Genomic DNA, 12,884 nt, shown 5'->3' on the forward strand with positions numbered 1-12,884 from the left:
CACCTAAAGCCACCCCTGCTCAGCACAGGAAGTTTGGAAAAGCAGGGCTCTGGCTCACAATCTCCTCCACTGAATGCCATGGATGCAGGAGCCAGTCAACACAGCCTTAATAAGCTGAGGAAAATCACAGCCTCCCCAGCAGTTTTGAGACAGAATGAAAGGAAAATACTTAGAAGCGGAAGAGGAGAAATAAGGATTGTTTTCCGAGACGAAACCACTTTGATCTCAGTCAAAACAGATCATGCTGAAACCAGGCTGCTGTTACCTTTGAAAATATATTTCTCCACAAATCCTGTCTTTCTAAATTGAGCAGTGAGTCAGCAGTGGGCAGTGTGGCATGTGAAAGAGAGGAGGACAGAGCCAGAGGTACCACTGATGCTTCTGTTATTAGAAGTGTCTGGGAGAGTAATTTGGTAGAAGCTTTTCAGCTTTTAGGTCACTAGTTTAAATTCCATCTCAGTTGATCAGGAGCAAAAGGGAATGGCTGGAAGCTTATGAAAAAAAGCCTTGATGATGACACCCTCATTCTTTCCCATACAGACTGCCACTGAAAGTGGCACCCTTTCTTTTGCTCCTACCAGAAGCAGAAAGGGTGAACAGAAATGTCATTCTCGTATTTGCTTAGCTTTTGCAGTAGATAAATTTGAGATATGAAAAAGATCAACTCCTTTTCATCTTTAACTCACAGGTAGAGTTATTCTCCTATAATATGGCTCCTGGACATTTCTGGGATTTACTGAATTGAGACCTAGGACCATCTTATAAGCAAGTTTATGCTATTTCATAGAAAGTTAAATTGTACAAACTCACATTCCAAAGGAATATTTAAGTGCAAAACATGTACAATGTCTTAGCTTGAATATCACAAATCTAGGACTTATTTAGGTTTTCTTCTTGTTTACACAATAAATCCATATGCCCATATATATGCCCATATATGGATTTATATGTATATATATAAGACTTTTGTTACTGCATTAAATGGACTTGTCTTCATACTCATTTTCAGAGACTATGGGGTTCTTTTATTTTGTCCATTAAAATACTCCAAATTTCCTTGTTGCTAATATGCCTACCTTCACATAATTTTGTTTCCCACATATTTCAATAGTAAATGAACCACAGAAGCAAAGTCTCTGTAGTTACCTGGGGAAAAGCAACCAAATGGATACTACAGCAGAGGAACAGAGAAGTATCTGGTAATGCCATGCACAGTTCCAGCCACCTCAGGTATGAAGATGGATCCAAGGGAATGAGCCTTGTTTTGGAAATGATGAAAATGCAATCAACTGATCTAGGCCCCAGTTACTTTCCACAGGGTTCACTTTACACATCTGGATCATGAGGCTGATGTGGCTTATTACTTTCACATCCTCTCCAGTTCAAACATTCACTGCAATCCCCACTTTTACCCCCTCAGGCTTTGGGTGAGAGGGTGTCCGCATTCAAATGGGAGGTGGGCAAGATGTAACTATGTCTTATATCTCACCTCCTGTGGTGGTAAAGATCAGTGCTGGGATGTTCCTGAAGTATCACATGCACATCTTATTTATTTATTTATTTATTTGACAGAGATCACAAGTAGGCAGAGAGGCAGGCAGAGAGAGAGGAGGAAGCAGGCTCTCTACTGAACAGAGAGCCTGATGCGGGGCTTGATCCCAGGACCCTGAGCCAAAGGCAGAGGCCCTACCCCACTGAGCCTTCCAGGCGCCCCTCACCACATCTATCTGTCCTACCCTTCAAGGCCAGCTTTCCAAACTCTCGTCAGCGAGCTGACCCGTTCCCGTGTAACAATACCAGAAGGTCATTTCCCTGTCCTCTGGATATCCACAGGTAGAGTGATGGATCATGTGGTGATTCTTACATCGAGGGGCAGTTATCAACACCATATAAAGCCCGACTTATAGATTGAGTGAAAGACACAAGCATTTCTGGCCAAACGTGCTTTAGTCAGGAATATATATAAACAGTGAAAACAGAGCAATCATCCTTCTAGTTACAAAATATGCCCATGAATCTGGACCTGCAAATGCAAGTATCAGCTCAACCTCCTCCCTTCACCTAAAGGGATAAATGAGGCCCAGCAATTACGAGATTTGCCCATGGCCACAGAATGAAGGTGACTGCTTCAGAATCAGAATGCCTACCATCCGTCCCTGAACCCAAAGCTATTTTCTCTATACCACATTGCAGCAAAACTAAATCCTGCTGGGCAAAGGAATTCGAGTCAGAAAATAATAGTCAGCTGCAGACTCTTTGGGTGCAAAGTACAAAATATTCAAGTGCATGTTTCCAATCCCTTCATTCTGTCTTGTAATGATTGCAGCTAATCCCTACCAGCTGACGTTAGTCCTTCGGTGTGGCATTCAATAGAATGGATTAACTGAGGAAACCCTCCATCCATATTACCCCCATTTTCCTTTCCAGATGGACTTGTCCTGTACTAGAGTGCAAGCAGACATGTGAATCCCCCGTCCCCATGCACAGATACAGACCCATCAGCCTTCAAGGTTGTCTCCATAGAGCTCTACGTATATACCGAGAAGCATACCTGTAGATTTAATAAAACAGCGCCGATCCTCATGGCTTCACTGATTTCAAGGCTGTACATCAGCTGTGGGAAGCGGGGAGGGCTTTGATTATTTGGAGGAAGCACTTCAATGTACACTGTGCAGATGGAGTGTCTGCAGAGAAAGAGAACAGAATAGGATGGGTAAAAATCTACATCATCTTTCATGATGGGGTGCAGTCTGCATTCTGCTGTGGGGCTGACAGGAGAGGACATTTTGAGGTTTTACAGAAGACAATAAAATAATTCAGAATGAAAGGATGTTAAAATAAAAGTTACCACCAGAATATCATGTTTCTATGAAATTATCTCAGTAAAAAGTAAAGAATGCCTCAGGGTACCGATTTTTCCTGCTTAGATTAATAGTGCGAATTAAAATGGAATAGCGGTACAAATAAAGCTAATAAATTAACAGGAGCCTTGACTGCTGACTTTACTTTTTAATGTCTTTCTAATAGCAAAAAGCATTCTATAAATATCTGGTAATATGAGCTGTCCTTGGGGCTCTCTTCCTATTAAACCAGCAGAGGGAGTATTGATTAAAACAACACACAAAACGAAATACAGGCTGTGTTTTACTAGTTTTCTTGCTGACATGAATGGCTTCATGTAAATGCATGTCAAGAGTCAGGCTCATAAAGTAATCGTTGTGTAAATTAGTTGCAAACAAAACTAAAGGTGTTTTTAAGTCTTCTTTGAAGAATATACTATGAAAGGCTAGAATTAGATTTAATTAAAGCCTTACATTGATGGGCAATTTTTCTGAAGGTCAAGAGGACATTCTGTTACTAGAAAGACAAAAATATTAATGCGTACATATTCAATTTTTTGGATATCTCTAACCACTGAAAGTTCTTTGCTCAACAAAAGCTATAAAAGCAAGACATTCAAGATTTATACTGAAGTAGCACTGGCTAAAATTATAGTAATGAGAAAGTCATCTTCCATCTGGAAGAAGATGCCACCACTAATGTCTGACTACAGTTAGTCTGTTGTCTTGAAGAACACACAACCCCTGCTTAAGCTGTATGCTTTAAGTTTATTTTAACAAAATCACCACTTTTCACTAAAAACACATTTGTTGTCATTTCTATTTGGGGGCTAGAATTTCCTTAAAGTAGCCCAAAGTTCTTTTGGGACACCTAGGGGGCTCAATTAAGCATCCAACTCTTGATTTTGTCTCAGGTCAATCTCAGGGTCATGAGATTGAGCCCCATGTTGGGCTCCACACTGATCTTGGCCCCAGCTTAAGACTCTCTCTCTTCTTCTGCCTCTCCCATCAGCTTGCCAGCTCACTGTTGTTCTCTTAAAAAAAAAAATGTTTCTGGACATACTCTCAATAGATGAGTACCTATAGAACAGAAGCACCTCTAAAAAATTGCACTGACTTAAAAAATTTCATACTTAACATTTATCACAAAACTGTTCCAAAATAACCTCATTTTAAATTAAAATCTCTTATAATCAGTTTTTGTAGTTTATAATCAAAGTATCTGTATTTCTTCTGACCTCTGGATTTATCACTTTATTGTTAAAATTTGTCAATAAAATGAATTAAATTCTAATGTTTTCTTTACAAAAAATACATACATGTGTGTGTGTGCATATATATATATATATATATATATATATATTTACAACTGAGAATTTAAGAGTAAGATGTTTACAGTAGGTTAAAATTATTGATGAAATGTTACCTATAACCTTATAGGTATTAATCTTAGGGCTAGATGCAGAAGACAACATGGTGGGAAGAAAAATATCCACAAGTTACCAAATGTAATGTGCATTACAGAGCCCCACTTCTCATTTTGAAGTAGACCTGTTATCTTCCCAGGTGGTGATCTGGCTCCAACGACACCCACAGGATTCCTATTCTCCCTGAAACTACTCTCATGACCCTGGCTTCTTTGAACATCTGTTACCCAACAAGCCATTTAAACATTTTGTAAGTCTGTTCTTTTTTCCAGCCAGCACACTGTCTGTGTCTAAGAAGTCCTCTAACATCTGCCCTCCACCATATTGGTAATAACCTTGGCTGAGGGATGTTATTGAGCACAGGATCTGTAACCACACATCCCTGAGTTAGAATTTGGATGGGTACCACATCCTGGGCAAATTATTTCAGTTTTACCACTGGCACCCAAAATATGAGAGTAATCCTGACATCACACTTTAGCATAAGGGTTAAATAAGATCACGTGTGTGTGTGTGTGTGTGTGTGTGTGTGTTGTATGTTGTATGCATGCACATATAAAACATTTCTCCATTATTACTGATAACTGTTCAAAATAAGGACTCCTGTTCTATGGAATGGAGTAAATAAGCTTGATATATTATTAACTCCCCTTATAATTTTTTAAGCATTTTAATTGCATCCTTTCCCTTTTCTAGTCTAAATACCTAAGGGCATGATACCCTAGTCGTCTCCCCAAAGTGGGGTGTGGTGTTGTCAGTGTTGAGGCATATTAGATCAGAATCTTCTGGTGTGGGACAGAAGGCTCTCCATTTTCAATGGATATATAATATCCTTACACACACTTGGTTTAGAAGACCACTGGCCCGGGAGCTCTTGGCAAAAATGCGTGTAGGCTCACTTACTTTTTAAGTTAGTAGCCTGGGGCTTCCTCTATAAACTGACCAAACGCTCACCTTGGTAATCCTGGAGGTAAGAGATTCTTTCGCTGATTCACAATTTTTTCTTTTTTTTAACCTAGAACACACCTATACTCCAGATTCAAAGTTTTCTTTCAAAAACTTAGGCTTTTGGCGTTTTTTACAGCTTCAGGCCTGGAATACTTGCTAAAGTCTTTACCAAAATATGAGGCTCTTCTCCCTCATGAAAGTACGGTTTACACTGAACTGGTTATACTCTGTGTGTTTCCTTACTCCTCCCCTTTTGACTATTTTCCTCCCAAGAGGACTAAATTGTTACATCCACAAAACTACAGGAAAGACCTCTACACCCAAAGAGGCTGGGTTTATCAGCTACGGAGATGACAACTTTAAAGGGTAAAAAACAGAGAACCCTATGCCCCCAGGCAAAGGATGGACAGAACAGCAGTTGCGCACCTGCTTCTCCTTCATCCAAACTTATTCCTTCCCTTCCTCTGCTCCTTTCCACAATTCAAATGCTAAAATAGCTAATTACATTTGTTTCTGCTCCTCCCACCCCCACCCCCACTTGGATCTGGGAATTATTTGAGAAAGATCAAGTTTCAAGGTCTAGCATTTTTCATCTTCAACTTCCTGGCCCTTCCTACCACGCATTGAAATAACCACCAGGCTTCCTGCTTTTTATCCCTGATGTCAGCACTGTGGCAGAGTTAGCCTTCCTGAAACTAAACACCAATAGTATTTCACAATAAAATGATACCCTAGATGTTGTAATAAATACTAGTAATTCAACAGCATCAGTTAAGCACATAATAAAACAGGACAGTCACTAGATAAATAACATTTTATGTGAACATTTTGTATTAACATTTTATAGCTAGTCTTAAATGCATAAAATCAAGCAGTTATATAATACAGATTTTATTTTTGTAATGTAGCCAGTATGATGTAGGTAGACCTCTATTTCTAAAAAAAAAAATGAAAGTCATAGCACTTTCTCTTTCTCATTTGGTAATGAAGGTCAAAGTAGAACCCAAGGGCTGATGTATTTTCTCAGGTTATCTTACGATTTTAAAAGACTCTAGAAACGATCTAATTTAACTCTCTCATTTTACAAAAGAGGATTAGAAAATCAGAAAGATTAAGTGACTGAATCAAGGTTAAAAAGTTAATTAGGAACTGCAGATAAACTAAAAGGCAAGGCTTCTAAATTCCAAATCTGTCTGCCTCTTCTCCGCACCCCCCCACCACTTCTACAAGAATAAATTTGGGAAATAAATTGGAGATTTTTGACTTATCTGCTGTGTGTGTGTTTCTGTAGGTGAGTAGAAACATCCTTAGTATAAAACATCTGTAACAAAAGATGCTATCTTACAAGAAAACATGAATTGGTTCAAATCTTGAGCTTAAGGTATGATATCACAATTCATTTTCATTATATCATGCATGAGACTTCATATACATATATATACATATATATACATATATACATATACACATATATATGTATGTGTGTATATATATATATATATATAGAGAGAGAGAGAGAGAGAGAGAGAGAGAGGTTGGGAAGATAGACTTTAAGAGGTTTTCACCTTGCAGAAATATTTCAAAAGATAAAAAGTCCTTTTGTTTCGATATGACAGTAGTACTCAGTTGCAACGAGATAATGTTGCTCAATTGTGGGCTGTACAATGTATATTGTAATATACTATCGATGGGTCAACCTATGCTATGGGTATTTATTTGTAACCTACTTCTTTACCTTGCTTCTGAGGTGGAAGTGTGTATATTGTTTTCCCTAGTAGACTTAAAACAGAAATTGCCTTTCTTTTCCTTTGTCTCCCACCAACGCTTTGCGAGAAAAGCTCTATTTACAGGTCACCCTTCCTGAGTTCTATTTTACTATTTTGGAAGTACATATAGGAAATCTATAGGAGCAAAGGTTTCAGATTTAAGACTAATGTAGGATATCAGAGAAACTTCTCAGGGGATGTTGCAGGGACAGAGTTTTAAGACATAAGATGGATTTAGATTTAATGACAGGACATTCCACAGGGGGGAAAACACATCTGCAAATTCACAGGGCAATAAATAAAAAAAAGTGTAAGTTTTATAGCACTACAGAGAAGGGTATAAATAGGAAAATGGTAAAAGTAGGATCTGAGAGATCATAGAGGGACTCATGCATTATATAGTTATTGATTTAAGTTTCATCTTGACCATTAGGGACTGGCTGATAGACTTCAAACAGGTTAGTGATATGCTCAAATATGCCAAGTAATGCATGTTCTCATAACACACCATTCTTCATCAAGTCTCTGGGTCTTTGTTTTTACTGGTCCTCTATTTGGATATCCCATTTACATTCCTGTTGAAGTTAACCTGTACTTGCAGTTACCTATGATTATGCGTCTAGTCATACTGGTGCTTCTCCTCCATATGAATACTCTGAGGCCGGAGATCTCATCGTACTTGTCTTATATTTCCAGAGCTTCCCCAAGAGGGTAAAAATTGTGAGAACTCAGTAAATTTTTGCGAAAATGAGAGTACTCCCGTTTTCTATTATTAATGTTAAATATATGTTGCCATTTAAAATAATAAAATTAGTGATAAAAATGATTTTATTTGAGAATGGACTATTTAAACTTGTTTTAATTAGACAGAACATTGGAGTCCATGAAAAAAAAATTGGGAATCAAAATATATGCTGTGCCATGCACCAAACATTTTATTGTAATTATATTATAATATATCTGGGGACAGGACTGTCCGTCATTCTCTGTCTTTACAAATACCTAATAGCAGTACATTATTCATATTAAAATTCAATAAATATTAATTTAATTTAATTTAATTCAGTTCAATAAGTATAAGAAGACCTACATACGCCAGTAGACTAAATACTATGTCTGAGTGCAATTATTTTTTAAATCTTTTGGTTTTTATCCATCCTCTTGTACTTAAGAGAAATTCAACAAAACAGAAAAAAGATTATAGACTATTGCTCCTCTTACTCTCTGAATCTTTACCAAGTTCACTTAATTAGGATAACAAATACATTAATAGTTAATTCACATATGCCTTATTTTGTTATTTAAATTTATGAATTAAGATTTCCAATCTGAAAAAAGAATAAAATGGAAAATAGCCTTTTTTTTTTTATGTTACAATATAAGTAGGTTTACATATCTCTGTTGATGGCCCAGTCATTTTGTAAAATATATCAAGGTCTGTACTTCCATGCTGATAATTTTCAAATAGCCTCTTCCTTTCAAAGGAAATACTGAAAGCAAAACAACTCTTCAGTTCATTCATCAAGTCAATGTGAAGTCTTAATTTTCTTCCAGAAAACAGTAAATGTCATTATCCTATAGGGAACATGACATTAGCCCTGCAGGGAGAAAGGGTGTATCCAGATTTTATTCTCTGTAGGTCCTACTTGATATCTGACTGAACATTATAAGGTGATCTTTTAGTGTCCAAACCACTGTCTATAAGGAACACAATGAGGCCACGTCAACTACATGCTTAGTGTCACTAAAAAGATCTGTGTTCTCAATCTGAAGATAGTATATTCTGAATCTGAAGATAACATTTTGTTTCCTGGAGTTGAGTACGATTTTACTCCAGTGAAATCCTCTTATTGCACTGATTATTGTAGGCAACATCTTTTTTTTTTTTTTTAAGATTTTATTTGTTTATTTGACATAGAGAGAAATCACAAGTAGGCAGAGCAGTAGGCAGGGAGAGAGGGGGAATCAGGCTTCCTGCTGAGCAGAGAGCTCAATGTGGGGCTTGATCCCAGGACCCTGAGATCATGACCTGAGCCAAAGGCAGAGGCTTAACCCACTGAGCCACCCAGGCGCCCCTGTAGGCAACATGTTATTGAGAAAATCAGTGATACGACTTGCAAATAGGAACTGAATGAGAAGTGGATTATAAAATATCACTCATTAAATTATAAAATAGTTAAGTCATCAGTCATAATATGCAAGTATATATAGATTTTATTGGATCTATAGGGCTATCCTCAAGGAAAATAAAAAGTTATGAAATAAATTGATGACTATTAAGGGACCCTTATATAAGTTTAAATAGTAAAAACAAAAGGTGCCTTAATTCTTAAAATTAACATTATTAGTACTGATATTATGCAATTGCTTTATTTTTTTTTTCTTCTGAATAATCATGACAAAAGATCATGGCTATGGCACAGAGTGGAAGATAAAGTCTAGAATCCCATAGTCCTAGTTCAGGTGAAGGTTCTGAAACTTGTTTATGAGGTGGGTGGGAGTGTTGGCAAGGGGGCATTTAGCCAAGTCAATTATCATCTTTCAGCCTCAGATTTCTGGTCTGCAAAAATAGAGTAATGCAAAAGCCACAGGTTGTTCAGATTAGAAATTATGGATAGAGAGTATCTTGCATGATGTCTACTGCATGCTAATTAAAGAGCATCAATTGTCTTTAATTCCTCTTCAGAAAAACCCAGTAGGAATAAGGTATTCTTTAAATTCATTCAAACTTTGGCTCTTACTTTAGGTCAGATATATAAAATATAAAACATAAAAATGTATATATTATATAAAATATAAAAAATATATATATAATTAAAATATAAAAATATAAAAGTATTCCACATTTCTTCTCAAGGAACAGCCCTTAACTATTTTCTCACATTCAGACATACTCATCTATTTGCCTTTTGGGTATATGAACAGTGGCCAAATCCAACTGAATGTGTCCAAAATTCAGCTCATCTCCTTCATCTAAACCATGCACACCAAGTTGACATCACCACCCTGTCACCTTAGACAAAAAAGTGGGAGATAGTTTTTCTGACCATTCCATCTCTCCACTTTGCCAGCATGCCTAGTTCAAGCCCTGGATTTTTCTGGTGGTGGAGTCCTATGTGATCTCCTTGCCTCCAGAGGCATTCCCCTCAAATTCATTTCCCACAAGGGCGCCAGAAGGATTTTCCAGAAACTAAACTCAGAAACTCTCACTCAACTTCTAATTTAATGTCCTTTATGAATACCCTCTACACACTGGATAGTAAGTCCAAACTTCTTAAAAAAACAAATTAAATTTTCCATGAAATAACCTTTAACTCTCCTGCCCCTTCTCAAATCAGTTTATGCATTGGTAACACTGACTAGACTGGTAATTACCCATAATGACCAAGCTCTTTCAGAGCTCTCAGGCTGTTTAAATAATGTGACTTACTTTTCTCACCTGGTCAAACTTGACCCATTTCTCCAAACTCATCTGTTTGGGAGGCCTTCTAAGTACTCCCTCATTATAACAAGTGCCCTCTTTTTTTTTTTTTTTTTTAAGATTTTATTTATTTATTTGACAGACAGAGATAATAGGTAGAGAGGCAGGCAGAGAGAGAGAGGGAAGCAGGCTCCCCGCCAAGCAGAGAGCCCGATGCGGGACTCGATCCCAGGACCCTGAGATCATGACCTGAGCCGAAGGCAGCGGCTTAACCCACTGAGCCACCCAGGCACCCCAAGTGCCCTCTTTGATGCCCCAGAGAGCGGAGAAATTAGCTCAATCACACACTTACCATGCTGAACTGAATTTAATTATTTATAAAGCCCTACTTTCCACTCTTTACTAAAATTTTTTTGGCCTGCACATGATGGCACTCTGTTTATCTTTGTATTTCCACGACACAATAAGTGGTGGTTGTATAATAGATGGTTGGTTGGGCAGAATAGAAAATCTTACTATCACGGACACCTTTTTTTCCCCCTGATTTATTAGTGACAAAATTAGAATCGGTGTATACTTATGAAAGAAGATAGAACAATTTCCAATGTGCCTTTTCATTTTGGGGGCTCTTTAAAGTTATTTGAGTTTTGTATTATACTGTTTCGTTTTCTAATTCATCTGTTTAAGAAACAGAAAAAAAATGTTTGTTAAGAACTTAGGAAAACAATAAAAATAGATGACTTTTTAAGCATCTAGAGCATTCCAGGAATTGTTTGGGATTCTGTAGACACAAGAGACAATGAAAGCACAGTAATTCTTGCCCTTGTGAACTCAAATTCCCGTGGGGAGGAGGTGAGGCTGACCATCAACTTCATACCCTAACTGAAGGTACATAATAACCTGTCCCAGAACGGTAAGTGCAGGGGATTAAAAAGGCCGTTAAGTATGGAAAGGTTGTTGCAGCTGTAAATACTTTGTCTGAAAAGACTTGGCAAAGAAAGTGATGGTTGGGTAGGGGCCAGAAGGACTGGAGTCCACGGACAAATGGAAAGAGGAGCCATCCAGGCTGAGGGGGGATGGTCACGTTCGAAGGGCGGAAGGAAGCTGCCAGCCTCAGGGATGAGTAGGGGTGGTGTGAGGGCTGGAGTGGAGAAGCAAGGTGGAGCAGGAGGTGATGTTCTACAAAGGAGGTGACACTAGGGAGTGTCCTCTGGCTGGTGGCCGCTGGCAATGTGTGCTGGGGTCCTTGGCCTTTTTAATGATTTTGTCTTTTACTTTGGGTCAGATGTGAGACCCCAAGAAGAGCTTGAGTAAAAAAGAAAGTGTTTCCTGTGTTACTAGAATCTCTCAGGTCCCTGAACAGAGAAGGGATGGAAGGGGCAATGGCAGAAGTTTCAAAAGACGTTTCAACAGATGGGACCAGAGAGAAGCTTGATGCAGACTGGGATGTCAGTAACAAGAGCAGGGAATTGTCCATTTCTATGTGTTCTTAGGGTAGAGCTTAGAGGTGCTGCTCAAGGTTGCATTTGAGTTTGAGAGAAAGGAACACACTAAGGATGGATCCAGGGATATTTATCCAAAGCAGCTGCAAGACCGGCCAGAAGACACCAAGTGACAGGTGCTGCTGAAGGAATGCTGGACTGTTGGGAACTGGCTCCCCCTGGAGGGACCTGCGGAAGTGGGCAGTGACAGTGGGAGATGAAGTTAGAGGTTAGGGGAATGGACCACCATCTGTAGGTGGAGGGACAGACAGGATGAGATGCAAAAGGAGAACAGGAAAGGAAAAGGAGAGACAGTCCACCAATATCCGAGAGGAGCAAGAAGTCATCCTATGACTGGTCCATGATAGAAGATAAGAGAGATGCCAAGTGTGGCTTGGGGGTGTGGAGTGTGCTCTGGAGGGTGGCTCAACCGGAAATGACCCCTCTCACTGGCTGTGTTCCAGTCCTCCTTATCAGTTGCTTGGCCCTCATATAGCTTTGGGTAGTGAAACTCTGAAACTTTCTCTATTACCTCCATAAGGTTCATCTCTTTAAAATTTCTTACTTTTTGGAATCAGTTTTGATAAACTGTATCTTCTGGAAAAATTATCCATTTCACTCATGTTCTCAAATTTTACATATATTAAAAGCAAAGGTGTCTCTTAGGATTCTTTCTCTTTCCTCTTTTTCTGTAGCATTTCCTTCTTAGGATTTATTATTTTGCTTTCTCCCTTTTTAAAAACAGATTTATTTATTTATCTTAGAGAGAGAGAGAGCGCCTGGGTGGAGAGGAGCAAAGGGAGAGGGAGAGAGAGAGTCTCAAGCAGATACCCTGCTGAGCACAGAGCCCAAAATGGGACTTGATCTCAGGACCCTGAGATCATGACCTGAATTGAAACCAAGAGTCAGAGACTTAATCGACTATACCACCCAGATACCCCTCTCCCTTTTTTAATTAAATAAAGTAGTAGTTTATCCATTTGATTATATTTTTATTTTTT

The 12,884-nt window shown here is 38.5% G+C and overlaps 1 protein-coding gene across 3 annotated transcripts in view; it reads right to left on the bottom strand.

Moving 5' to 3' along the window:
• PCDH15 (protocadherin related 15) overlaps positions 1-12,884 on the bottom strand; it is a 1,821,443-nt gene that overhangs the window by 345,010 nt on the left and 1,463,549 nt on the right. For all 3 annotated transcript variants that reach the window (XM_047702331.1, XM_047702329.1, XM_047702330.1), the window contains one exon: positions 2,552-2,684. In XM_047702331.1, coding sequence (XP_047558287.1) covers positions 2,552-2,684 — 133 coding nt within the window. The remainder of the gene's footprint in view (positions 1-2,551; positions 2,685-12,884) is intronic.

Source organism: Lutra lutra, chromosome 14, assembly GCF_902655055.1.
Source record: "Lutra lutra chromosome 14, mLutLut1.2, whole genome shotgun sequence".
In the NCBI taxonomy this organism is placed as follows: domain Eukaryota; kingdom Metazoa; phylum Chordata; class Mammalia; order Carnivora; family Mustelidae; genus Lutra; species Lutra lutra.